General features: G+C 47.6%; 1 protein-coding gene across 1 annotated transcript; it reads left to right on the top strand.

Moving 5' to 3' along the window:
* Positions 1–206: 206 nt before the first annotated feature.
* Positions 207–27,702, top strand: VPS52 (VPS52 subunit of GARP complex). Its single transcript, XM_060760559.2, has 20 exons — positions 207–392; positions 3,124–3,205; positions 4,083–4,135; positions 4,240–4,315; positions 4,464–4,531; positions 5,729–5,904; positions 7,373–7,523; positions 9,203–9,303; positions 10,195–10,327; positions 10,465–10,522; positions 11,235–11,368; positions 12,063–12,218; positions 14,246–14,364; positions 14,770–14,893; positions 18,158–18,253; positions 19,221–19,328; positions 19,454–19,519; positions 22,765–22,876; positions 25,629–25,747; positions 27,421–27,702. The coding sequence occupies exons 1-20, from the start codon at positions 291–293 to the stop codon at positions 27,565–27,567; spliced, it is 2,181 nt and encodes a 726-aa protein (XP_060616542.2). The 5' UTR covers positions 207–290; the 3' UTR covers positions 27,568–27,702.
* The last annotated feature ends 229 nt before the right edge of the window (positions 27,703–27,931 follow it).

The raw sequence follows: 27,931 nt of genomic DNA, 5'->3' as shown, positions 1-27,931 counted from the left end.
TAATATATGTGTCTTAATTGTATTATACGAATACATTTACTATTATTGTGTTTTGTTCTACTAACCCTAACCCAGTGTTGCTGAGAGATCCCCAGCTGGAAACAGTGCCAGTCTTCCTTCTTTTCCCAGCCAGGCCCCGCCCCTTCCGCTCCGCCGCGCGGTGCATGCCGGGTCTTGTAGTCTCGAAGGGGAGGGAGCGCCTAGGAGACCGGAAGTGGCTTCCCTGGGAGACCCGGATGTGTCCAGAGCGTTGAGGGAGAAGCCAGGCAGGCAGGCGGGCGAGCGGCGTGATGTCGGCGACGGAGGAGGAGGAGGGCGGCGGCGGCGGAGGCAGCGGCGGGGGTCCCGGGCTGTTGCTGCTGCTGCGCTCCAGGGACGCCGAGGAGGATGAGGTAGGTGCACACGGACCGGGCCCCACTTCCGGTCCCCCAGGGAGGCCCACTTCCGGCCTCACCTCAGCCGGCCCCCTCTTCCTTGGGACTGCCTTTCAGACCTTTCTCCCAGGACTCCTTCTCTCAGCCTCGTCTTTGGAGGCTCAACAGGCCCAGCTCTTTAAGACGCTCCTCATAGGGATTATTCCTGTTCTCCAGGCCTGGGATTCTTGGAATCTCCCTCTTCCAGCTTAGAGTCAACGACCAAGGCAGAAAAGAGTGGCCCCAGGACTTCCCTCCATCTTGACCAGGAGTCCTCAAACTAAGGCCCGGGACTTGCCGTATCTTCACTCACTTCCTGAGACCACAGAGACACTCATCCAATTACCAATAAAGACAAGACTTGCAACACAAAGCCCCCATGACCCATTCCACATCGTGGCAGAGTTTCAAGGAGGAGGATGGGACTTCAAGTACCTCCACTCACTTCCCAAGACAGCTGCGACCCACATCCAATGACTAATTATGCACACAGAGCCCCCATGACCCACTCTTCATCCTGGTGCAGTTTAGAGGAGGATGGACCATGGATGATGGGACTTGAAGTACCTCCACTCACTTCCTGAGACAGCTGCAACCCACATCCAATGACTGATCAAAACCAAACTTGGCACACAGAGCCCCCATGACCCACTCTACATCCTGGTGCTGTTTGGAGGAGGATGGACCATGGACGATCATCATCATCATCATCATCATTTAATAACTTATTAAGCCAGGTCTTAAGTGCGAGAGTAAAAGGCCCTAAGTCACGCATGGCTCTCAAGTAGGGTGGCAAGGAATTCCACAAAGCAGGGGCAGAAATAGGGAAAGCCCATCTACGCCTGGTTCTTTCCAAGGGCACTTCTCTAGGACACGGTATATGGAGTAAGTTGCATTGGGCTGGTCATTGCGGCCTCCGATGATGGGAGAAGGAGGGGCCACGGTACTCAGTTGGAAGCCAATGTCAATGTTGCAGGACTGGTGCTCTATAGCATTTCATGGGCATTCTTGTGAGTAGCCTGGCTGCCGCATTGTGAACAATACGGAGCTTTCGGGTTGTAGACATCGGAAGGCCCACGTACAGGGCATTGCAATAGTCCAGCCTAGATGTAACCGTGGCATGGATGACCGTTGCCAGAGCCTCATCAGATAGGTAGGGTGCCAGTTGCCTCACTTGTCGTAGATGGAAAAAGGCCTGTTTGCTGGCAGCAGCGACCTGAGCTTCCATTCCAGCACCAGGATTGTGGCGCAGCTGGCTGAGTGTCAGCTGCATTAAGATCACTCTGACCAAAAGGTCATGAGTTCGAAGCCAGCCCGGGCTGGAGTGGGTGTCCAGCCATTGTGTAGCCCGTTGTCGACCTTTGCAACGCGAAAGACAGTTGCATCTGTCAAGTAGGAAAATAAGGCACCACCTTGTGTGGGAGGCTAAATTTAACTAATTTATGAGGCCATAAAGAAAAAAGACTCCGGGGAATGTGGAATGTGGAAGAACTTCATCGGTGTCGCTGATGGACGATGAAAAGCAGCAGCTCCCCTGGCGGCCAGAAAAATGTTAAATAGCCTTGGTGTATTTGTGTGTTAGACGTTGTTTGTCAAAACTGGCATTGAATGTTTGCCATATATGTGTTGACTGTACCCTGCGGGGTGAGAAGGGCGGAATATAAGAACTGTAAATAAATAATAAATAAATAAACATTGTCAGCTGTGAATCCAGGACGACACCTAAGCTCTTAACAGTGGGCGATGGAGATAGAGCAGCACCATCGAAGGTGGGTAACTGATGAGTCAGACGATGGGACTCACAGTACCTTCAATAACTTCCTGAGACCACTGCAAGCCACATAAATAGCCTGAAGAAGAGAAGGCTGAGAGGGGATATGATAGCCATGTATAAATATGTGAGAGGAAGCCACAGGGAGGAGGGAGTTTCCCTGGAGACTAGGACACAATGGAAGAATAGCTTCAAACTACATAAAAGAAGATTCCATCTGAACATGAGGAAGAACTTCCTGACTGTGAGAGCCGTTCAGCAGTGGAACTCTTCGCCCCGGAGTGTGGTGGAGGCTCCTTCTTTGGAAGCTTTTAAACAGAGGCTGGATGGCCATCTGTCAGGGGTGCTTTGAATGCAATATTCCTGCTTCTTGGCAGAATGGGGTTGGACTGGATGATGGCCCAGGAGGTCTCTTCCAACTCTAGGATTCTATGATAAAGTCCAACCTTGGCACACAATGCGTTTCCCAAATAACCCGGGCACTGCTGGGTCCACAAGTTAGTAAATAATATAAGCTACCTTGAGTCCCCTTCTGGGTTGAGGAAGGTGGGGTATAAATAGGTACATAAATAAATAAACAAATAATTTTTAAATAATATTTTTGGTGAATGTGTCTTTTACAGTGTTGTAATAAAATAATAATAATAATAATAATAATAATAATAATAACAATAATAATATATATACCCTGCCACCATCTCCCGAAGGGACTCGGAGTGGCTCACAAAGCACTCAAAGGTGCAAACACACAAAATACAACAAGTGCATAAATAACATAAAAGCAATAATAGCCAACATATCATCATATATAACCAGCTTCGAGCCATGAGGAGAGGCAGGCAAGAAATTAAATTATTACTATTATTATTCCTGCTGCTTTGCCTGCCTCCCTGCAGAGCGTAACGGCCTCTTTTTTTCTCCCTTCCCCCCCATCTGCAGGGCCAGAGCGAGGAGCCCCTGCAGCTCAACCTGGGGGAACTGGACCTCACCTCCGACGAGTTCATCCTGGATGAAGTGGACAGTGAGTACAAAATGGTGGGGGGTGAGGGGTGTCCTCCTAAACCTCACAGTCTGTATGAGAGGGAGAGGGAACATGTCGGTCTCCTTTCAGCAGAAAGGCAGTGCTGTTTCTGTCCACTCTTCAGTGACGTCCTGCCTCTGAAGTTCCCTCTGCTTTCCATCAACATCATTTGCCTTTTGGGTGAAGGCTTAGGTCCCATCATCACTGACCACTTAATGTAGTTCAAAGCTAGCTCCCACCTGGGGCAGCTGCACAACAAAAGTACACAAAAGAGTGTCTTTAATGTGTTCCATAGAATTATCTGAGGCCCAAATGTTTCAGTTTCCGAATGCAGATTGAACTGGATTATATGGCAGTGTAGACTCATATAATCCAGTTCAAAGCAGTTAATCTTCATTCTGAAGCTGGATTGTCTGGCAGTGTAGCTGGACCCTGAGTAATGATCTGTCTTTGAATGATTTAGTCTTTGTTGTTCTCTGTCTTCTCTGAATGATTTGGTCATTGAATGGTTTTCCCATTCATTTTCCCATAGGCATAAACTCTTAACACAACATATACATTAAATTGATTTTAATGTATATGTTGTGTCAACAGTTTATGACTATGTTTTTGTTTTATATTGTATGTTTTCATATTATTTTGCATATGTGGAAACCGCTCTGAGTCCCCGAAGGGAGATAGAGCGGTATATAAATAAAGTTTTTATTTATTTATTTATTTGTTTGTTTATTTATTTTCCCTGTCTTCTCTGTGATTCCCTGTCTTCTCTGAATGAGTCAGTTTGTCTTCTCTGCAATTCATTCTACTTTCTCTGGATGATTTCCCTCTGTCCTCCTTGTTGTGATGCATTCTGCCTTCTCTCTGCCTTCCTTTCCAGGCCACATACAAGCCAACCTGGAAGACGCTCTGGTGCAGGAGGCCTTGAAAACGGTGAGAGGGGGTCCTGGTGGGGCTGGAAGAGCCTTGAGTCAGGCGTGAGGGGCTTGTTAGGAGTGGCCTGGAGCCCGTAACATGTCCCTGTCTTTGTTTTGCAGGGGGTGGACCTGAGGCAGTACTCCAAGCAAGTGGAGCTGGAGCTGCAGCAGATTGAGAACGCCTCCATCAAGGACTGCATCCTCTCATCCTTGGAGAAGGGCCTGCAGAGGAAGGGGGCAGAGGGGCCCTTTGGAGGTCTGGGGTGGGAGTAAGGGGCTGGGGACTCCCATTTGGGGGCCTCACATTCAGGTTCCTCTGTGTCATCCTTAATGGCCTCCTCCAGACATCAAGGAGAGTAAGAACATTGCCTCGCTCCATACCCAGATCACAGCCTGTGATGCAGTCCTGGAGGTGAGACTATGTCAGAGTTCAGCTTGTGGTTGTGTCTACTGATCAGGGTACTCTGGATGTTGCGAGTGACAATGAGATTCATGTGTCTAATGATGAAGTTGCTCTAGATGCAGAGAATGACGATGGGGTTCCTGTTCAAAGTGACTTTTCTGATGAGAATGTTCCTAAAGGGTTTGGGGATGATGATCTGTTCCTTGGGCCTGAATTGCCTAAATCTCTATGTGTTTTGTCTATATGTGACTTATATTAATTGTATTGTTTATTTGCTTATTGCTTGTTGTTTTTATTGATCTGTTGTTGGGCTTGGCCTCATGTAAGCCGCTCCGAGTCCCTTGGAGAGATGGAGCCAGGGTATAAATAAAGTTTATTATTATTATTATTATTATTATTGCTATCATACCATTCCCAAGGCTTTGAGCCTGAGAAAGGCTTGGCACCTGGGCCAGCTGCAGAAATCAGTGAGCCAGTAGATAGGAGAAGTGCTTTCAGTTAGCAAAGGAAAGCAAACCAGGCGCTCTGCCAGATTTCAGGAGTGACTGATAGCAGATTCAAGGCTGAGACCCAGTCCGTTCCTTGCTGCTTTGGTTATAGAGTAGATTAGGGGATAAAAGTGCCAAGTACAAAATCTGTAGTCAGATGAAGCAACGTTGGAATTGAGTCAAGACGTCGTCTCAGGTCCCTGGCAGCCTTGCCTTGGATAGGTTTCTGTATCAAGTACCTTGTAATTCCATGCTGTAGTGCCTTGTTTGATTCATGCTCAAGTTTTGGGGTTTTGGAAGTTCCAGTATTTGTCATGAACTGTGATGGACTGTTTTCTGGATTTGCTGTTCCTATCTTTCCTTTCTACTTAATTGGATTTACCTATTTTTGCAGATTGCTTTTTACTGCTACTGCTTTTAATTATCTGCGTTTCACTCAGCTGTGTGGTGTTTACAATCAGAGGCCTTTCTGGCCTGGAGTGCAACATAGTATTGCTTAGTGGGGATACACTCAATTCTTGCTCAGTTTTACATTAAGCATGGGCCAACTTGTGCCCTCCCTCCCGGAGTTTTGGACTTCAACTCCCACAATTCCTAACAGCCGGTAGGCTGTTAGGAATTGTGGGAGTTGAAGTCCAAAACTCCTGGAGGGAGGACCCAAGTTGGCCCATACCTGTCGTAATCCTTCTCTCCCTTCTCTGTGCCTTCCTCCAATCAGCGCATGGAGGCCATGCTGAGTTCCTTCCAGTCGGACCTGAGCAGCATCAGCTGCGAGATCCAGACCCTGCAGGAGCAGTCGGTGGCCATGAACGTCCGGCTCCGCAACCGCCAGGCCGTCCGCGGCCGCCTCTCCCAGCTGGTGGACGAGCTGGTGGTGCCCAACGCCATGATCAGGTCTTGCCTTTTTCGGTTTTATTATTTATTTATTTATTTACATTATTTCTATCCTGCCCATATCAGCCTGAAGGTGACTCAGGGATTGTATTGGCTTACTGTTACTTACTTACTTACTTAGGCAATCCCTTGTTAGCCGAGTAGGATAGTCTTCCAGGATCAGAATTCTTGTGAGTCTGTAGGTGGCTGTGGAGCCCTCTTCTTGATCTGCATCTTCTTTCGCAGTGAGGGCATTGGATTCCACGTGGAAGGCGGTCCTGGTCGGGGTTGGCTTGATGCGCCTTCCCCTTGGCACGTTTCTCTCTTTCCCCTGGCCCAGTTTTATAGTGTCTTGATGTACTGTTTATTGCTTGTTGTTAATATTGCTTAACTGTTTTTAATTTGCTTGAGGTGTTGTACTGTTGTGTTGTGTTTTGAGGCCTTGGCCTATGTAAGCCGCATCGAGTCCTTCGGGAGATGCTAGCAGGGTACGAATAAAGTTTAATAATAATAAGAATTTGTGCCTCTTCAAATTCTGCAGCACTGCTGGTCACAGCTGACCTCCAGCTGGAGCGCTCAAGGGCCAGGGCTTCCCAGTTCTTGGTGTCTATGCCAGAGTTTTTAAGGTTGGCTTTGAGCCCATATTTGAATCTCTTTTCCTGTCCACCAACATTCCGTTTTCCATTCTTGAGTTCGGAGTAGAGCAACTGCTTTGGAAGACGGTGGTCAAGTATCCAGACAACATGGCCGGTCTAGCGGAGTTGATGGCGGAGGACCATCACTTCGATGCTGGTGGTCTTTGCTTCTTCCAGCACGCTGACATTTGTCTGCCTGTCTTCCCAATAGATTTGCAGGATTTTCCGGAGGCAGCACTGATGGAATCGTTCCAGGAGTTGCATGTGATGCCTGTAGACAGTCCACGTCTCACAGGCATAGAGCAGGGTTGGGAGGACAATAGTTTTATAAAGAAGCCCCTTGGTTTCCCTACGGCTGTCCTCAAACACTCTCTGCTTCATTCGGAAAAATGCTGCACTCGCAGAGCTCAGCCGGTGTATTTCGGTGTCGATGTTGACTTTGGTAGAGAGGTGGCTGCCAAGGTAGAGGAAATGGCCCACATTTTCTAATTTTCTTAGAATGGTCAACATTTTCAACATTTTCTTGGAAATGACTTACTGTAAGCCAATATAGATTGTATTGGTTTACTGTAAGCTGCCTGGTGTATCTTTTTTAGTGGGAAAAAGGGGGGTACAAAGAACAATAAAAACAACATTTTAATTCCATCTTAAATTGCTCAGTGATTTGTCTGCCAGCAAAGCACTGCATTAATTAATATTCACTGTCATTAACTATGCTTTCCTTTTCAGCCCCTACACACTATTTCCCTTCCAAATGGGAAACTTTATGCAGATCCCACCCCAATGGCATCTTTGGATGAAGGCCATTCTTACCTGTCTTCTTTGACCCTCCTCCCCTCCCTCCCTCCCTCCAGCACCATCCTGGAGACGCCGGTGACGGAGCAGGCCTTCCTGGAGCAGCTCCATGAGCTGAACAACAAGATCAATGCCGTCAAGGAGCAGGCCTTCCGTGAGACCACTGCCTGCGCAGACGTGGCCGATGTCCTGGACAAGCTCAAGGCCAAGGTGCCAAAAGGGGAAGGGCTTCCTTTTGGAGAGATCCAGGCCAGAAGTCCCCCCAAACCTGCTATGGTTTCCATTCCCTTTACAAACCTAAGATGTGAGGAGTCTCTGACATGAAAGACTTTTCAATGACTTGGAAGCATAGGTTCATTTTATTGCAATTTCCAGCGTGAGAGGAAACATCCGATTACAGAAAAAAAATAGACAAAGAATAACATTGGATGTACAGACATACAGATTCTATGCAACCACATTGGATTCACAATTACATTGGTTAACAAGCAAACAAAGGGGAATTACATTTTCACTCAACATTCACACCACATGTACATACATTCATCCACATGCACCCAAATATTACCATATCATTTTTTCCCTCCTTGGAGAAGCACCTCTTAGGCCAGACCCTGCTTTCCTGCAGCCTGCCAATAATAAATAATAATAATAACACTTTATTCATACCCTGCTACCATCTCCCCAAGGGACTCGGTGCGGCTTACATGAGGCCGAGCCCACATACAACAATACAAGCAATAAAACAACAATACAAGCAATTAAAATAAAAACATGGACAATAAAATAATACAACATTAACAATAAGACCACATCATTAAAACTGTGGGAAGGCCAAATGTAAAATTAAAATTGGAAGTGATGCTGGAACATGGGTGAAAAGTGATGCATAGTTCCATAACTTCCATGACTTCAAAATGCCAAAATGCTAAAACTTCTTTCCCTAAGCACAATGCCAAGGACCAGATCTGTGTTTTCCAGACAGCAGAACCTGACTCCATACACAAAATCCAAGACTCCAAAAGTGCACTTCTTCCTCTTCCCTTGAGAAAGAAGCCCCAAAGTGACCAGAATCATGCTTTCCCAGAGCAGATTTGACACTCTCCGAATACACCATCTCTCTCCTTCCCATGGAACCGAGCATAGCGGGTGGACAGACTCCTCAGGTCTGCCACACTTTGATCATTATTAGACTGAGTCTTTTATAGGAATATTCTACTGATGTCGTCCCAAAGTTGTAAATGAATGATAGACATCTTCCATCCTGGATCCATCCCAGTTTCCTGGCCAGATGTTGATCTTCTTGATTGGTGTTATTCTTATGTTGACTTCCTTCTTAACATAAAGAATGTTGCAAATATTTCTGTTATCACTGTCCCAATTCCTATCAGGGTTTCTCATTAGCAAGTCCAGCAAGCAGGTAGTTAGTCATTGCAGACCTTAATATTATACTGGTGTTTCCAAATTTATTTATTTATTTATTTGCATTATTTCTACCCCGCTCATATCAGCCCATGCAAACATCCTTTCATTCTTCCATTCATTCGCACACATCATTATATCAAATCTGCACATTGAATTTCTTATTACATTTCTGGTGAAACGATAGCACAGAACAAAGTCAGTGAAAGTAGGAACACTCCGCCTGGAGGTCTTTCCTATTAAAAAGAGAGAAATTCAGCCCTTTTCGGTCTTCTTACCACCTCTTAATCACATTAGTTTAAAATGGGCATGGGCCAACTTTGGCCCTCCTCCAAGTGTTTGGGACTTCAATTCCTAACAGCCTGAAGGAGGGCCAAAGTTTGCCCGTGCCTGCTCTGGAGGGAGGGCATTTCTGCTCCTACATCTCCATGGTTTCGCCTGACCCTCTTCATTATATCCTCTGCCAGGCGGTGGCCAAGATCCGGGAGTTCATCCTTCAGAAGATCTACTCCTTCCGGAAGCCGATGACCAACTACCAGATCCCCCAGAATGCCCTGCTTAAGTACAGGTAGGAAGGGCAGCAGCCTGCAAGGGGAGGAAGGGAGTGGTGAGTTGGACAAGACTGTCAGAAATATCAAAAATTAACGAGGTATTTTTAACTACAAAAATGTGAGTCAAGCACTGAAATGGTTCAATGGATGCAATGACCCAGCAAAAGCTGCAGTTTGGTATAAGCAGGTGTGCCTGTCGCTTAGTGGCCCTCAGTCTGTGAGAGGTCATCTGTGGGGAAAGGACCTCAGGGTGTTAGTAGGCCTCAGTATGAGTAGGCCTCAGTGTTAGTTCTCCTCAGTGGGAGAAAAGGGTCAGTCTGAGAGAGCCCTCAGTGTGAGAAGGCCTCAGTGGGACAAATATTGATTTATTGACTTCTGAGTTTCCACTCAAAGGCACAAAAAGTAAATAATGAAGCGTGCTACTTCAGTCAGCTCCAAAGTCTGGAGTGGCACTTAACTTTTTATTGCAATTACTAAAACTACAGACTATTTACAGAAGTAGCAAAAACATGTCTATCCTAGCTGTATGTCGTTGGAAGCTGAACACATGCTTATCTTATTTATTTATCGTGTCAGGGGCAGACCAAACAGTTGCATTGCATTTTTTAACAAACAAACAAACAGACAAGCAAAAGCACAAAGTTTGCAAGCTTGGTAGTTGATTAAATGTCCTTTGACCAGTATCTGGCCCCTTGGAGTGCCTCTGGTGTTGCCGCAAGGAGGTCCTCCATTGTGCATGTGGCAGGGCTCAGGTTGCATTGCAGCAGGTGGTCAGTGGTTTACTCTTCCCCGCACTCACGGTGTAGCAATGCAATGCAGTGTACAGCGCCCCATGCATGGCCTTCCTTCCTCCGTCCCTCCCTCTCTCCCTCCCTCCCTCCCTCCTTCCTTCCTTCCCTCTTCCTCAGGTTCTTCTACCAGTTCCTCCTGGGGCACGAGCGCGCGGTGGCCAAGGAGGTCCGGGACGAGTACATGGAGACCATGAGCAAGATCTACCTCAGCTACTTCAAGTCCTACACCAGCCGCCTGATGAAGGTCCAGGTGAGATTTGGAGGGAGGAGGAGGAGGAGGGTGATGTCCTCCTCACGTTTGGGGGATGGTCCTCTGGATCTTCTCTGGCCCCATGGTCTTGCCACTCTGCTTCCTGTTGACTTCCTTCTGTCTGTCTCTGGATGCAGTACGAGGAAGTGGCCGAGAAGGATGACCTCATGGGAGTGGAAGACACAGCCAAGAAGGATATCCTTGTATTGTCGAAGGCTTTCATGGCCGGAATCTCTGGGTTGTTGTAGGTTTTTTTGGGCTATATGGCCATGGTCTAGAGGCATTCTCTCCTGACGTTTCGCCTGCATCTATGGCAAGCATCCTCAGAGGCAGTGAGGTCTGTTGGAACTGGGAAAAAGGGTTTATATATCTGTGGAATGACCAGGGTGGGACAAAGGACTCTTGTCTGCTGGAACTAGGTGTGAATGTGGATATCCTTGTTGTGTCATCTGGGGGGGAGGGGGAATGAGGAGGGCTCCCATTCCTTTCCTTTGTTCTTATGAGAGAACCAATTAGGAAATGAAGTTTGCAACCCAGGAACAAAAATTGTGTGACATCATATAATTTAGTAACAAAGGACTTGCTCACAAATCCCACAACGAGACAGTCCCCCAGCATCCTGTTATTAATAAATTACCACTCTCTTGAAGTTAGGCCAATCCTTCTCCTCCATAAGGTGAATGCACCATGAAGCTTTCTTGACAGAATTTGAGAGAGCGTGACCTGGGCAAGGTCAGCCATTGGGTTTCCACAGCAGAGCAAGGATTTGCATCCTGGTCTCCCTGAGTTTTTGTCCAATAGCCCCAATTAACCCCTATTGGGAGCAGAATGAGGGGCCTGGGTCTGGGGTGGTCATCCCAAAGCAGTAAGCAGTGTGTTCAATCCTTGACTCTGGCCCCGGGCCCACGCTTCTTCTCCAAGCCCTCCCTCCGGAACCGCAACACGGTCTTCACGCTGGGGAACCGAGGTAGCGTCATCGGGGCGGCCGAGCTGGAGGGGCCCATCATTGTCCCCCATTCCGCACAGAAGAGCGACGTCCGGGTAAGCGTATGGGCTTTGGAGTCCTTCTTCCCTTGGGGGCATCAAGTCCAAGCATGGGCCAACTTGGGCCTTTCCTCCAGGTGTTTTGGACTTCAATTCCCACAGTTCTGTTAAGAATTGTGGGAGTTGAAGTCCAAAACACCTGAAGGGAGGGGCCAAGTTGGCCCATGCCTGATGTATATGATGATGTTGAAGAGAGATGTTGACAAGCTGGAATGTGCCCAGAGGAGGGCGACTAAAATGATCAAGGTTCTGGAGAACAAGCCCTATGAGGAGTGGCTTAAGGAGCTGGGCATGTTTAGCCTGAAGAAGAGAAGGATGAGAGGAGATATGATAGCCATGTATAAATATGTGAGAGGAAGCCACAGGGAGGAGGGAGCAAGCTTCCTTTCTGCTTCCCTGGAGACTAGGACGCAATGGAACAATGGCTTCAAACTACAAGAGAGGAGATTCCATCTGAACATGAGGAAGAACTTCCTGACTGTGAGAGCCGTTCAGCAGTGGAACTCTCTGCCCTGGAGTGTGGTGGAGGCTCCTTCTTGTAGGAAGCTTTTAAACAGAGACTGGATGGCCAGAATGGGGCTGGACTGGATGAAGGCCCATGAGGTCTCTTCCAACTCTAGGATTCTATGTTAACTATTCCACCTGACCCCTTCCCTTTCCCTGTCGTCTCCTTCCTCTCCGCTTCCCGAAGTACCCCTTTGAGTCCCTCTTCCGCAGCCAGCACTATGCCTTGCTGGACAACAGCTGCCGGGAGTTCCTCTTCCTCTGTGACTTCTTCCTGGTGACCGGGACCCCCGCCCTGGACCTCTTCCACGCCGTCATGGGGAAGACCCTGGCCATGTTCCTGGTGAGTCTTATTCGGGTATTACACCACTGTCTGTGGCCATGGGGGGCCTGGAGGGAGGGGGAATCACCCCCAAGGCTTAGAGTCCGGTTGCAGGTTGGGTTGGGACAGGAAGTTTAGGCTTCTGTTGGGATTGGTTGCAATGGAGGAGTTAGAAGATTATTTTGTCATTAGCCATCCCCTGCCACGCGTTACTGTGGCCCAGTCTGTGTATATGCGTTTTATGTGTGTATATTTGTGTATATGTGTGTGTGTGTATACACTAGCCGTCCCCTGCCATACATTACTGTGGCCCAGTCTGTGTATATGTGTGTGTATATATTTGTGTATATGTGTGTTTGCGTGTATATATATATATATATATATATATATATATATATATATGGTTTTGTGCATGCATTGTAATTTTGGTTTTTTGGTTTTTTTAAGTCTCTTCCGCTGTGTTTTTCAGTGTTTTTATGAGTGATGGTCACTTGTTGGCCTGATAGGTCTATTGTGTCCAAATTTGGTGTCCATTTATCCAGTAGTTTTTGAGTTCTGTTAATCCCACAAATGAACATTACATTTTGTGTGTGTGTGGTTTTACGCATGTGTTGTAATGTATTTTTTGTTTTTTTGGCTTTTAAGTCTCTTCTGTTTTTTAGTAGGGTTTTTTTTTTAGAGTGATGGTCACTCGTTGGCCTGAGAGGTGTCTTGTGTCCAAATTTGGTGTCAGTTTGTCCAGTGCTTTTTGAGTTATGTTAATCCCACAAACAAACATTATATTTTTATGTATGTAGATAGGCTGATCAATAAAAGTATGGATAATGGTCCTGTGTATGTGGGGGCCATCCTGTAGCTTCACTTGCACATGAGTGTGACATCATTTGGGTGGGATAAATAAAATACATCCCTTAAAAGAGTTTTGGGATGAAGTTAATGTTAGTTTGATGATAAAGTGACGGTGTTTAGGGCTGGGAAAGGTGAGAGAACACCCTTAGGCACATCCATTTTAGCACGTTCTCAATCTATTTTTAATGCCTCATTTTGAAATGTACGTTGCATGGTAAGAACATCTGGGAGGGTTAGTATTCGTTTAGTTTAGGGCCGGCTTTAGCACACCAGGTTAATCACCAGCTACAGTAAATCTTGCAGTAAAGGTTGACAGTTCAAAGCCAGGTCAGGGTGAGCTTCTGACCTTCAGCCCAGCTCCCTGCCCACCTAGTGTATCGAAAACAGCAATGTGAGTAGATGAATAGTAACCACATTAAGTGGGGAGGTATTTAAGGCACAGTGTTTCGGAGGAAAGTTTACAAACAAAGAAAGCTTTTTGACAAGATGGAGCAGCAGCACCCCCAGTGGCCAGAACTGAGCACAGCCTCCAAAGATGCCGAAAGATGGGAAAGCCTATATATATATATATATATATACACCCACACACACACACACACACCTCAATCTGTTGTCTGTCTTGTCATTATGCAGTTGGCACTGAATGTTTGCTGTATATGTGTTCTGTGATCCGCCCTGGGTGCCCTTCTGGGTAAGAAGGGCGGAGTATAAATACTGTAAATGGTGGTGCAGCGAGTTAAACCACCAAGCTGCAGAACTTGCTGACCGAAAGGTTGGCGGTTCTAATCTAGGAAGCGGGATGAGTTTCTGCTGTTAGGCCCAGCTTCTGCCAACCCAAAATACTTCAAATTATTATGTTTCGGAACATGACTCAGTGAAACTGTAGATACTGTAAGCCGCACCTCTTGTAAGCTGCACCGAGTCCTTCGGGAGATGGTAGCGGGGTACAAATAAAGGATTATTATTATTATTATTATTATTATTATTATTATTATTATTATACTGAATCCTATTATATTCCCAGCTTTCCCCCAGTTTGGGGATCAGTGCAGCTTGCAAAGGTTGAAACAGAGGCAGCCCATATATTCAGAAGGGAGCGCTACTATTAATTAAACAATGGAGAACATGGCCCTACAAATAACCCCAAAGGCTTGAGACGAAGTCAAGGAGGATGCCTATCTCTCTCTCTCTCCAAACAGAAACACATGAACGCCTACGTGAGCGACTGCTACGACAGCATCGCCATTTTCCTCTGCATCCACATCGTCTTGCGCTTCAAGACCATCATGGCCAAGCGCAATGTCCCTGCCATTGACAAGTGAGTGAGACAATGACCAATGAGTCCACAGAGCAGCCACTTCTGTTTGCTGATGGGAGGCCCCCAACGTGGCCTCACAGACCCCAAGTGTGCCAGGCTCTCAGGGGGCCTTTGGTGGTGTTGACCTGCCTGGAAGAAGGACTGGATTGCATGGCCCTTGGGGTCCCTTCCAACTCTAGGATTCTGCCATCACCTTCCTCTTTGATGACGATGATGGACTGGCCTTCTCTGGAGGTCTTTAAGCAAAGGCTGGGTAGCCATGTCAGGAGGGCTTTGGTGGCTTCTTTGATGATGCCCTTGGTGTCCCTTCCAACTCTTCTAGACCTTAAGTGAGCCACCAGACTCGTGGCTTGCCAGACCCCCCAAAATCCCCATTCCCCCTCTCTTCTCTTCTCTGTCCCGCAGGTATTGGGACACCCTGCTGGAGATGCTGTGGCCCCGTTTCGAGCACATCCTGGAGCTGAACATCCAGAGCATCCAGAACACAGACCCCCAGAAGCTGGGCTTCCTGGACACAAGGCCCCACTACGTAAGTCCCTAGAGCTGCCTCGAGAAGCGTGTAAGACTGTAGGTTTTATATAGCAATATTAAATGATCACTCACAAGCCGGTTTTGCTTTGAAATGAATATACTGTATTGCTTGTATCTCTGCAGCAAAGAAAGACACTACTGAATTTTTCCCACCACCACTTCCTCTTATACACCTTTCCTGCCCATCTCCCCCCTCTTCTCCGTTTCCTTATTAGAGCTTGTTGCTTCACAAGTTTCCAATATAAGGTTTCCAGCACCCTCTCCTGGCTTCAAAATGTCATAGAGAGAAAAGGCAGCCAGGATGATTCAGTCAGGATGTCACAGAGGGAATTTGTGATGTCTTCATGCCGTCAGAAATTGACTCCTGACAAAGAGAAGGTGGAGCAGTGGTTTCCTGATATGGGGACATCAGTCCCCAAGGGGAACGTGAGCCAGCAGGGTGACGCAGCAGCTAAAAAAGCCAAAGCAATTCTTGGCTACTTCAAGAGGAGGATTGCGTCCAGGTCATGGGAAGTCATTGTTCCAATCAGTTGTTCTTTAATGAGGCCTGGAATGACCCTGCACCCAGTTCTGAGTAAAGCCATTCCAGAAGGAGATGGATAAAGCTAGAAGGAAAACCAAAAATGGCTAAAGGTCTGGAAGCCCTGAATCTCTCTGAGGATCAGTTGAATGAGCTGGGGATGTTTAGCCTGGAGAAGATGAGGTTGAGATAAGAAGGCTTGAGAGTTAGGTTTCTGGGATCTCTTCTTTCTGGTCCCAAGAAAGAAGAGATCACAGCCAAACATCAGGAAGACCTCCACAGCTGTTAGAACTTTGGACGGTGGAATATGGACTGCCTTGGAAGGTGGTGGGTGGGATGTTCTTCTTTGGAGGTCTGTGAAGAAGAAGTTTGATGGGCCAAAAGCCAGAAGGGCCCTCAAGGGGCATCTAGCCCAGCCCCTCCCTCCCTTCCTCCCTGCAGGAGTCCACAGTTAAAGCACTCCTGAGAGATGCCTCTCCAACTTCTCTTTAAAGGCATCCAAAGGAGGGGAGCCCAACATCCTCCAAGACCATCCATAGTCCACAGTCAGAGTGAACAGTGGCTTCTTCCTAATGTTTAGGTGGGATTTCTTTTCTTGTGATGTGAGCCCTTTGCGATCTGGGTGTCATGAATACTTTTTGAACCTTAAATATGTTATTTAATCCATATTCATTGGGACAGGTTGCTGTCAGGCACTTAGAATCATAGAATCAAAGAGTTGGAAGAGACCTCATGGGCCATTATCCAGTCCAACCCCATTCTGCCAAGAAGCAGGAATATTGCATTCAAATCACCCCTGGCAGATGGCCATCCAGCCTCTGCTTAAAAGCTTCCAAAGAAGGAGCCTCCACCACACTCCGGGGCAGAGAGTTCCACTGCTGAACGGCTCTCACAGTCAGGAAGTTCTTCCTCATGTTCAGGTGGAATCTCCTCTCTTGTAGTTTGAAGCCATTGTTCCGCATCCTAGTCTCCAGGGAAGCAGAAAACAAGCTTGCTCCCTCCTCCTCCCTGTGGCTTCCTCTCACATATTTATCCATGGCTACCATATCTCCTCTCAGCTTTCTCTTCTTCAGGCTAAACATGCCCAGCTCCTGAAGCCGCTCCTCATAGGGCTTGTTCTCCAGACCCTTGATCATTTTAGTCGCCCTCCTCTGGACACATTCCAGCTTGTCAATATCTCTCTTGAATTGTGGTGCCCAGAATTGGACACAATATTCCAGATGTGGTCTAACCAAAGCAGAATAGAGGGGTAGCATGACTTCCCTAGATCTAGACACTAGGCTCCTATTGATGCAGACCAACATCCCATTGGCTTTTTTTGCTGCCACATCACATTGTTGGCTCATGTTTAACTTGTTGTCCACGAGGACTCCAAGATCTTTCAAAGAAGGAAATAGACACCCAGACCCACCTATATTGGTTACACGGCTAAAGGGGAAACATTCACCCAGCATTCACTCCACATCCATACTTCCACATCCATACTCACCACCTTCTTCATTCAGGCCATCTTGGAAAGTAGGCATGGTTAGGTTTGGTCAGAATCTTCGTAATTCAGAATAAATTCGGAAAGATTTCCTTTTTGAAGCAATTTCAAAGTTTTTAAGGAAACCGGAAGTTCCTTTGCCCTTCCGAAGCTTTTTCCGCCATTTCTCTTACGAATCAGTAACTGAGTTGGAAATTATTCAGTTTTTCAAACCAGTGTGGATGGATTCCCTTCAGTTGTCATTCCCTCCCGGTCAGCCTTGGGTGAGAGATGCAGTTTAAGGCAGTTTAAGGCAGTTTGCATGGAGACAGCAAAGCTTAGAGAAGACAATGATGCTGGGGAAAGTGGAAGGTAAAAGGAAGAGGGGCCGACCAAGGGCAAGATGGATGGATAGCATCCTTGAAGTGACTGGACTGACCTTGAAAGAGCTGGGGGTGGTGATGGCCGACAGGGAGCTCTGGCGTGGGATGGTCCATGAGGTCACGAAGAGTCGGAGACGACTGAACGAATGAACAACAAAAGCATGGATTCCCTTTGTTTCCTTTTCCTCCCATGATTTCTTCCCTTTTCTCCCCCTCCCACCTCCATTTCTGGAATAAAACAACTACTTTCAAAGTAAAGACCACCCAATGAAACAGGAAATAACACTTTGAAACCATTAACAAAGGATTCGGAAGTCTCGGAAGTTTTGAAAAGTTTTGACCTTTTTTTTCTGTTAAAATCGGAATTGACTTTAGATCCAAAACAAATTTTGAACCATTTTTTTTCAAGCAAGCCTATTGGAAAGAGGCAGCGGGTAGACAGGCTCCATTCCTCACAGAACTGCCACACTTTTCCAAGAGGAAAGTGTCTCTTCATGTAGCATTTTTGCTGTTGTTGTTCTCTTGATTGATTGACAGCTGGTTATTCAGCTAAAACTTCCTGATGCTCCATCAATTCCAGACAGATGTTGTTGTCTTCTTTAATGTAAGGGACCATTGCTTCTGACTTCCTTAACTTAAAGAATTATTGTCTCTGACCATGTAAACATGTCCTGGTGACCCCAGAAAATTCAGTTATTGCCAGTTCAGCAGTTTTTGTGCCGCAGTGAATCTTCACCTCCTCCATAATGTCATTTGAGGCCTTTTAGGTCTTCTTAAGATGGTGCCTTCAGCCTTGGCAAGCCTTAATAGGCCCCGAGCCAGGCCTCAATCATGCAATTCCATTCAGTCCACTCATGAGAGTTGTGTTGCTTCTGCCTCTCCCTCCACGCATAGATCACCCGTCGCTACGCAGAGTTCTCTTCCGCCATCGTCAGCATCAACCAGACCTTCCCTCACGACCGGACCCTCACGTTGCTGGGGCAGCTCCAGGTAGGGGCCATCCACGGAGGCCGGGGCCACATCTGTGGGGAGCTTGGGCTTCTTGGGCGGGGGGGGGGGGGGAGATGGGAGAAGGGGCAAACTGGTTTCCAGGTTTCCTTTGAGGATTGCATGCCTGTGGGAACATGTTCCCCTGAGAAAAGTGTTCCTTTCATAACTGGGCAACCATTGAACAACTGGACTCCCTTGAGAGCTGAACTTCCATAGAACTGGTTCTCCCTTAAGAGCTGGTCTCCTAGAATCCTAGAATCAAAGAGTTGGAAGAGACCTCATGGGCCATCCAGTCCAACCCTCTGCCAAGAAGCAGGAATATTGCATTCAAATCTCCCCTGACAGATGGCCAGTCCTCTAGAAGAACAGGTCTCCCTTGAGGACCAGGGTGCACCAGAGGCTGATCACTGCCTGAGGCTTGTAGGAACACGTAGGATTGGGACCACCATCAGCAACAAAGGAAGGAGACCAAGCAGGGGAGAGTGAGAAAGGCAGAAGCCCCACACTGAGAAACAGAAATCCTGAGGTTGGGTCCCAGTCAAAGAGAGCAGCCCAGACTGGTGTGGCTGGGAATTGGCTCCTGTTGACCTTCAAGGTTAGGGAGGCCATCATTGGGTTCACCCCTTGGCAATTCCTCTCAAGGAAGAGCTACAGCAGGATGGATGGGGATCCCGGAGATTGCCGTTCCCATCACACCTTATCATTTGCACCAAATTGATGGGAGTTGAAGCCCCACTACATCTGGAGGACCACACTCCACCTTCAGAGGACACTTCCCCCTGAAGAAGAGGATTGTGGGGGAGGTGGCCTGCCTCCTTCCTTCCCTCCCTCCCTCCCCAAAGTGAAGCAAAGGGGATCCACTTCAGATTTTGGACCCCAGTGGCAGTAAATAGACCCCTAGAAGCAACTGTCGGAGTCTCTGTGGTGGGCCCCAAGAGCCATCTAGCCTGACCCTTTCTCTTTCCAGACGGAGGTGGAGAACTTTGTCCTGCGGGTGGCGGCCGAGTTCTCCTCCCGCAAGGAGCAGCTCATCTTCCTCATCAACAACTACGACATGATGCTGGGCGTCCTGATGGTCAGTGGGGGTAGTGGAGGGAGGGTGTAGAAGGGGGTCTGGGGGGGGGGCATCCCTCTCTCCCTCTTCCTGGGGTGGAAGGGCCTCCCTTGCCCTCTTCCGAGCCTCTCTTGCCCCCTTTGCAGGAGCGGGCCATGGAGGAGAGCAAGGAGGTGGAGGGCTTCCAGCAATTGCTGAATGCAAGGACGCAGGTGAGTGAGGGACCTAGCACTAGTAGTGTGTGTGTGGGGGGGGGGGGGGGGGAGGTGGTGGAAAGGGGGGTCAAGCCAGCCCACATGGATACTCTTTCCCAGTCACTGGGTCTCTTCAGCTTAGGAAGGAGGGGAATCTAGATATGTGATCCAGACTAGTAGATGATATGATGTAGAATCTGAGAATTGGTGGGGAGCAGTCCAACCCGCTTCTGCCATAAAGGAAAACACCATCCCAGCAATGTGTTATCATGTGCACTCTCTGTTTTAACCCAAAGTGTGTGGATGTGGCTTGGTCTTGAATTTGGCTTAGAATGAGAGAATCAGAGACTCTGAGAGGTGGGAAGACCATCCAGACCACCCCTTCGTCCATGCGGAGATACACAACTTCTGCTTGTGTGTCTCTGCATGGATGAAGAGGGTGGTCTGGATGGACTTTGAGGAACCCAGTTGACTTCTGCTCTCCCAAGATGGAGGAGCATCTACAGCAGTGTTTCTCAACCTTCCGAATGCCACGACCCCTTAGTACAGTTCCTCATGTTGTGGTGACCCCCAACCATAACATTTCATGGCTACTTCATAATGGTAATTTTGCTACTGTTAGGAATCGTAATGTAAATATCTTATATGCAGGATATATTTTCAAATCCCAAATACCCAATATGCCCAAATTTGAATACTGGTGGGGTTGGGGGGGATTGATTTTGTCATTTGGGAGAGCTGTAGTTGCTGGGATTTATAGTTCGCCTACAATCAAAGAGCATTCTGAACACCACCAATGATGAAATTGAACCAAACTTGACACACAGAACTCCCATGACCAAGAGAAAATACTGGGAGGATGTGGTGGACATTGACCTTGAGTTTTGGAGTTGTAGTTCACCTACATTCAGAGAGCACTGTGGACTCAAACAATGATGGATCTGGAGCAAACTTGGTACGAATACTCAATATGCCAAAATGCGAACACTGGAGGAGTTTGAGGAAAATAGACCTTAACATTTGAGAAGGATTTCTCAAATGAATGAAATAACATTCTGAACACCACCAATGATAGAATTGGACCAAACTTCCCACACAGAACCCCCATCACCAACAGAAAATGCTATGTTTTCTGATGGTCTTTGGCAACCCCTTTGCACCCCCTCGCGACCCCCACAGGGGTCCCGACCCCCAGGTTGAGAAACACTGATATAGAGCTTCCCATGAGGACATTCTTCCCATTCCTTTGGGTGGGATCTCGTTCCTTGGACCTGTGGGAATTCAACCCCATACTGCCCAAGTCTCAAGTCCTCAATGAGGAGAAGTTTGTTAGCATTAGAATAGACTAAGGGTTTCCCTTCCCCCATGTCTCCTGAATAACAGTTGGGAATATATCTAATTTCTTCTCTCTCTGTGTCTGCTCTCATTCCGATTGGTTGTGTAGAATGGATCATTTTCTACTGCAAGCTTTTTGAATCTGCCCTTTGCATTCTTACACTTTAGTTTGGAGAGTCTGTGCTGTGTGCTTTGAGATCTCTCCCTGCTTGTGTGTCATGATTGCGTTTTTTCCTCTCTTGAAACCTTAGAAGAGATGGGTGTTTGAGTCACTCAGGCCCAGTTCTTGATTATTAAGAAATGCAGTTATTTCTTATTGTTGTAAATAAGCCATTTGTGATTTTTAAGATTGGACTCTGCATGTTTTTCCTCCTAAGCTCTACATTCTTTACAGCCACATCGCACGGCACTTCACGCTCTGCTTGCTAATGAGCTGATGCCCAACTTTTGTATCCTGTTTTGTTTTTGGATGCTCTGCTGTATATTTAGGGTTTGTTCATTCGTTCAGTCGTCTCCGACTCTTCGTGACCTCATGGACCAGCCCACGCCAGAGCTCCCTGTCGGCCGTCACCACCCCCAGCTCCCTCAAGGTCAGTCCAGTCCCTTCAAGGATGCCATCCATCCATCTTGCCCTTGGTCGGCCCCTCTTCCTTTTGCCTTCCACTTTCCCCAGCATAATTGTCTTCTCTAGGCTTTCCTGTCTCCTCATGATGTGACCAAAGTACTTCAACTTTGTCTCTAGTATCTTTCCCTCCAGTGAGCAGTTGGGCTTTATTTCCTGGAGGATGGACTGGTTGGATCTTCTCTCAGTCCAAGGCACTCTCAGCACTTTCCTCCAACACCACAGCTCAAAAGCATCTCTCTTCCTTCGCTCAGCCTTCCCGAAGGTCCAGCTCTCACATCCGTAGGTGACTACAGGGAAGACCATGGCTTGGACTAGGCAATGGATCTTTGTTGCCAGTCTGATGTCTCTACTCTTGACTATTTTATCGAGATTGGACATTGCTCTCCTCCCAAGAAGGAAGCGTCTCCTGATTTCCTGGCCACAGTCTGCATCTGCAGTCATCTTTGCACCTAGAAATACAAAGTCTGTCACGGCCTCCACGGTTTCTCCCTCTATTTTCCAGTTGTCAATCATTCTTGTTGCCATAATCTTGGTTTTTTTGACGTTTAGCTGCAACCCGGCTTTTGCACTTTCTTCTTTCACCTTGATTAGAAGGCTCCTCAGCTCCTCCTCGCTTTCGGCCATCAGAGTGGTGTCATCTGCATATCTGAGGTTGTTAATGTTTCTTCCAGCCATTTTCACCCCAGCTTTGCATTCATCCAGCCCCGCACATCGCATGATGTGTTCTGCATACAAGTTAAAAAGGTTGGGTGAGAGTATGCAGCCTTGCCGTACGCCTTTCCCAATCTTGAACCAGTCTGTTGTTCCGTGGTCAGTTCTGACTGTTGCTACTTGGTCCTTGTACAGATTCCTCAGGAGAGAGACGAGGTGGCTTGGGATGCCCATCCCACTAAGAACTTGCCACAATTTATTATGATCCACACAGTCAAAGGCTTTAGAATAGTCAATGAAGCAGAAGTAGATGTTTTTCTGAAACTCCCTGCCTTTCTCCATTATCCAGCGGATATTGGCAATTTGGTCTCTCGTTCCTCTGCCTTTTCTAAACCCAGCTTGAACATCTGGCAATTCTCGCTCCATGTATTGCTGGAGTCTTCCTTGCAGGATCTTGAGCATTACCTTACTGGCATGAGAAATAAGGGCCACTGTACGGAAGTTTGGGTAGTTCTTCCCTAACAGGAGACATGGGTTCAGGCATCCCATCCCCTCCTTCACTCCCTCTTCTGCCTGCCTTCCCTGATGGGTGTGGGGCCCCTCTGGGATTATGGGGGGCTTAAACACTCCCCACTTTGCCGCCCTTTTGCAGGAGTTCATTGAGGAGCTCCTGGCCCCGGGCTTCGGGGGCATGATTGCCTTCGTGAAGGAGGCGGAGGCGCTGGCGGAGCGGGGACAGATGGAGCGCCTGCGCGGGGATGAAGGTGAGCCTGCTCTCTCTCTATGGCGGGATTGATAGAGTCAGGGGCAGCTCAATCCATTACGCAAAGTAAGCATTTGCAGTATAGTTGATTTTGCCCAGGGGCGCTCTTGAGGCGCTCTTGGGGGAAAATAGACTGTGACATATGTGAGTTGTAGTTACTGGGATGTATAGTTCACCTACAATCAAAGAGCATTCTGAACTCCACCAATGATGGAATTGAACCAAATATGGCACACAGAACTCCCACGACGAACAGAAAATATATATCAATGATTGGTTGGGGGGGGGGGGGCAAAATACTGTTTGCTTACCGTTGAAAATTACTTAGGGCCGCCTCTGGATAGAGTGCAGCTGAGCCCAAAACCTGCAGGAAAAATACAGTATTGATCCAACTCTCATTCCAAAACCCTGAAACCAAAAAAAGTATGTGGGGCCAAATGTGATGCGCATTGGTTAAAAGTGCCAATGTGATTTGTAATTTGGCCAAAAGGGTGCATTGCAGTGGCTGTATAATTAGGATTCTTTCTTCAAAAACAAAAGTGTTAAGGTACCAAAGCATCCCGCAATTGAAACGAAATCCTTGGGGTGCATCTATGCTGTAGAACAGGCACGAGCAAAATTCAGCCTATATATATCTATATACAGGGGCTGATTTTTGTGTGTGTGTGTGTATATATCTCCATTGTGGTCACTGTGAATTCAGATATGGTATTTTCTGCATCTGAGCAGACAGCTATGGAATCTTCTAGACCAGTGGTTCTCAACCTGGGGTCCCCTTATGTTTTTGGCCTACAACTCCCAGAAATCCCAGCCAATTTATCAGCTGTTAGGATTTCTGGGAGTTGAAGGCCAAAAACATCTGGGGACCCCAGGTTGAGAACCACTGTTCTAGACCAATTATTGAACATTTTGGTGGTAGCCCCGCCCACTCTCCCCTTCTTCTCACCCCTTGGGTAACTCAGAACAGCGTACAGTATACATCTAGGCAAAAATTCAATGCCTCATTATACATAGAAAAATAAAACAATATAAAATCACTGAAATCAATGGACATATCAATACACATTAATACCCCTTAAACATATTAAATTGTAATAAACTCTCAATTCCTAACAGCCAGTAAGGTGGCTGGGATTTCTGGGAGTTGAAGTCCAAAACACCCGGAGGGCTGAAGTTTGCCCATGCCCTCTCCACTCCTCTCTTTCTCTATGAGCGAATCTCCATGGTCACCAGCTCTCCTCCATGGACATTCTGGTTTTAATTTTTAAAATTAAAATTAAAATGTTATGAATAACTTTTCAATAACTTTAAGGCATAGGTTCTTTTAATTGCAATTTTCCAGTATGGGAAAGGGTATCAGAACTTTTACACTTGTACACAAAGAACGGCATTGGACATACAGAAATACAGATTCTGTATAACTACATTGAATCCACAAACAGTTTAGAGCAGGGGTCCTCAAACTAAGGCTCGGGGGCCAGATGTGGCCCTCCAAGGTCTTTTACCCGGCCCTCGCTCAGGGTCAACTTAAGTCTGAAATGACTTGAAAGCACACAACAACAACAACAACAATCCTACTCATCAGCCAAAAACAGGCCCACACTTCCTATTGAAATACTAATAAGTTTATATTTGTTCAAATTGTTCTTCATTTTAATTATTGTATTGTTTTTAAGTGGTTTTGCACCACAAACAAGATATGTGCAGTGTGCATAGGAATTAATTCTTTTGTTTTCAAATTATAATCCGGCCCTCCAACAGTTTGAGGGACTGTGACCTGGCCTTCTGTTTCAAAAGTTTGAGGCCCCCTGATTTAGAGTTACATTGGCTAACAAACAACGGGGATTTTACCACATCTACTTGGCATGCACACTTAGACATATTCATTCATCACATGCATACATCATCATTCTTCCTCCTGAAGGAGGAAACCAGCACTTAGGCCGGATTGTTTCTCTGAAAAATCTCCCAATTTTCCAATATTTCACATCCTTTCCCTTCCTATGAGAAAGAAGCAAGTGAGCAGACTTCTGTTTTCCATTGCAGATCTGCCACTCCCAAATGCACCAACTCTCTCTCTCCTTCCCATGGAGCAGAGCGGTAGGTGGGCCAGACTCCTCCGGTCTGCCACAATTTTGAATTGTAATAAGGTTTCTTATATAGCAAGATTTTTATAATGCCCAAAACATCCTGGCTTCATCTCAGTTCCGGGCAGATGTTGACTCTCCTTAATTGGAGTTGGTAAACATAAGGAGCCTTGTGTTGACTTCCTTCTTAACATAAGGAACCTTGTAAACATTTCCTTAACTTAAAGAGCTATTGTCTCTGATAATGTAAACATGTTGTTTTTCCTCCAAAAGTTCAACAATTAATCACTGTCACAGTTCTCATCAGCAACCTTTAATTATAGTCTATTAATTCTTGTATTTTTCCAGGCTTTAATAGTTAGGATGGCATCTATATAGGCCCCAACCATTTCATATAATTCAATTCAAACCATGCATCATGATTTCATGACATGTATGTCACAATATATATGGATATACTGTATAGGAGGCCCCTAGAACCATGAGAAATAACTCATTCTTGAATTTGCCCCAGGTTGGGAGCCAGGACTCCAGTCACTCTCCTCTTCTGGATGCAATGTAGCATAGCCTTGGTGCCAGGAGAGGTTTTTTGGGAGGGGGGCAGCTTAAGCCCTCCACCCATGCCTGATGTATGTATTTCTGCCCTCCCTCTCTGCTTGCCTGCAGCCCGGGTGACACAGCTAGTGCGTGGCTTTGCCGCCACCTGGAAGTCGGCCGTGGAGGCCCTGAGCCAAGACGTCATGCGCTCCTTCACCAACTTCAAGAACGGCACCACCATCATCCAGGTGAGTCTTTGGGGGGGGGGGGTCCTCACCTTCCTCTGAAGCAGGGAGGGGCCAAGGGCGGCAGCCACAAAGTCTGAGGCTGGGTGAAGAAGAAGATAGGTTTCGGCCCTGTGTCTGTGTGTTTCCACTCCCCCAAAATCCCCTGCAACATTCAGCATCTGGGGAAGGAGGTCCACCAGCAAGGTCTGTTCTGGAGGCCAAAGGGCCCTGGGGTGGCCGCAGTTATCCTTTTCTTGGGCCAAGAGGAGTCTTCCACCCTGCCCACTTTCCCTCTGGAGCGAGATGCAGGTCCCTTGAGACCTCTGGGTCTCCTCCCTTCCCTGGGGAGTAGAGTGGGACTTGGTGTCCAATGTCTCAAGGCTGGTGTATGGGAACTGCAGTTCCATTGGAACAGAAGGAGCTGCGATTTTGGCCAATTCAGGCTTGTCTGCCTGAGTCTTTGTGAAGAAGGAAGGAGTGAAGGGAGGAAGGGGAGGAGAGGAGAGGGGAGGAGCAGAAAGAAAAGGAGGGTGAGAGAGAGGGAGGGAAGAGGTAAGGAGAGGAAAGAGGAATCCTAGAATCATAGAATCAAAGAGTTGGAAGAGACCTCATGGGCCATCCAGCCCAACCCCATTCTGCCAAGAAGCAGGAATATTGCATTCAAAGCACCCCTGACAGATGGCCATCCAGCCTCTGTTCAAAAGCTTCCAAAGAAGGAGCCTCCACCACACTCCGGGGCAGAGAGTTCCACTGCTGAACGGCTCTCACAGTCAGGAAGTTCTTCCTCATGTTCAGGTGGAATCTCCTCTCTTGTAGTTTGAAGCCATTCTTCCATTGCGTCCTAGTCTCCAGAGAAGCAGTAAACAAGCTTGCTCCCTCCTCCTCCCTGTGGCTTCCTCTCACATATTTATACATGGCTCTCATCATATCTCCTCTCAGCCTTCTCTTCTTCAGGCTAAACATGCCCAGTTCCTCAAGCCACTCCTCATAGGGCTTGTTCTCCAGACCCTTGATCATTTTAGGAAGGAAGGAAGGAAGGAAGGAAGGAAGGAAGGAAGGAAGGAAGGAAGGAAGGAAGGAAGACAAGGGGGTGGGAGAGAAGGAAACACAGGAAGGGAGGGAAGCAGAAAGGGAAAAAACGGAAGGGGAGAAGAGGAGAGAAGGAGGGGAGAGATAGGAAGGGATGAAGAGGAGAGGAAGAAAGGGAGGAAAAGAGGGGCGAGGGGATAGGAAGGCAGGCATATGAAGGCGCATGTGGCTCGGCTGCAGAGACCTGGCATTGCCTGTTGAAGATGCTGGGTTCAAATCCTGGCACCTTCAAGTGGCCTATAAAGCCCTACAGGACTGACTGTACACAGAAGGAGGGGGAGAGGTAGGGAAGGAAGAGGAATGGAACGTGGGTGCAGAGTTTCACCAAGGGTCCCCCTTGATGCACCCCTGCACACCTGTGCACTTGCTAGGGACCACATTCCCTGTGTCCCACCCAAAAGCCACATCCTGGGGTATCCTATTTTGGGGTCCCCCTGTTTTCTCCCCATTTCTCTTTGGTGGGTTGTGAGGAGTGGGGAAATGGCTGGGAACTCAGCCGCTCCAGGAAGACACTGTCAGGGGTGGCTGCAGTGTGGGTGGATTGTCTCTGGGTCCTGTCCAGATCCCACGCAACCCCTTTGACACATCTCCCTCTGTGCCTGCAGGGGGCGCTGACGCAGCTGATCCAGTACTACCACCGCTTCCACAAGGTGATGGCGCTGGCCCCGCTCAAGGCCCTGCCCGTCCGCTCCGAGCTCATCAACATCCACCACCTGATGGTCGAGGTCAAGAAGCACAAGCCCAACTTCTGAGGACGCGCTTCTTCTTTCTACCACCATTGCCCGCCGCCTCACGTCCCAGGGCGGTGCCCAGAGCATACCCCCCCCCCCCCAAATATGTATGGAGTTCTGCTTTGTGTCGAGATAATAAATCCCAGTCCAACTCAAGGCTCGCTTGCAAGTCTGGTAGATGCCAGGAATGCTGGGTGTCGCATGTCTCCATTTCAGTGAGGCCTTTGGGGAAAAAGGTAAAGGGTAGTCCCCTGACATTAAGTCCAGTCATGTCTGTCTCTGGGGTGTGGTGCTCATCTCCATTTCTAAGCCGAAGAGCCGGCGTTGTCCGTAGACACCTCCAAGGTCATGTGGCTGGCATGACTGCATGGAGCGCCGTTACCTT

The sequence above is a fragment of the Anolis sagrei genome, chromosome 2, assembly GCF_037176765.1.
Source record: "Anolis sagrei isolate rAnoSag1 chromosome 2, rAnoSag1.mat, whole genome shotgun sequence".
NCBI lineage: Eukaryota > Metazoa > Chordata > Lepidosauria > Squamata > Dactyloidae > Anolis > Anolis sagrei.
The sequence above is the reverse complement of the archived record's forward strand: the minus strand, read 5'-3'. Positions and strand labels throughout refer to the sequence as shown.

Coding starts and splice junctions, on each gene's coding strand:
- VPS52 (XM_060760559.2), top strand. CDS start 291: ATGTCGGCGACGGAGGAGGAGGAGGGCGGCGGCGGCGGAGGCAGCGGC. Junction 393..3,123: donor GGGACGCCGAGGAGGATGAG/GTAGGTGCACAC, acceptor CCCCATCTGCAG/GGCCAGAGCGAGGAGCCCCT. Junction 19,329..19,453: donor TGATGCTGGGCGTCCTGATG/GTCAGTGGGGGT, acceptor CCCCCTTTGCAG/GAGCGGGCCATGGAGGAGAG.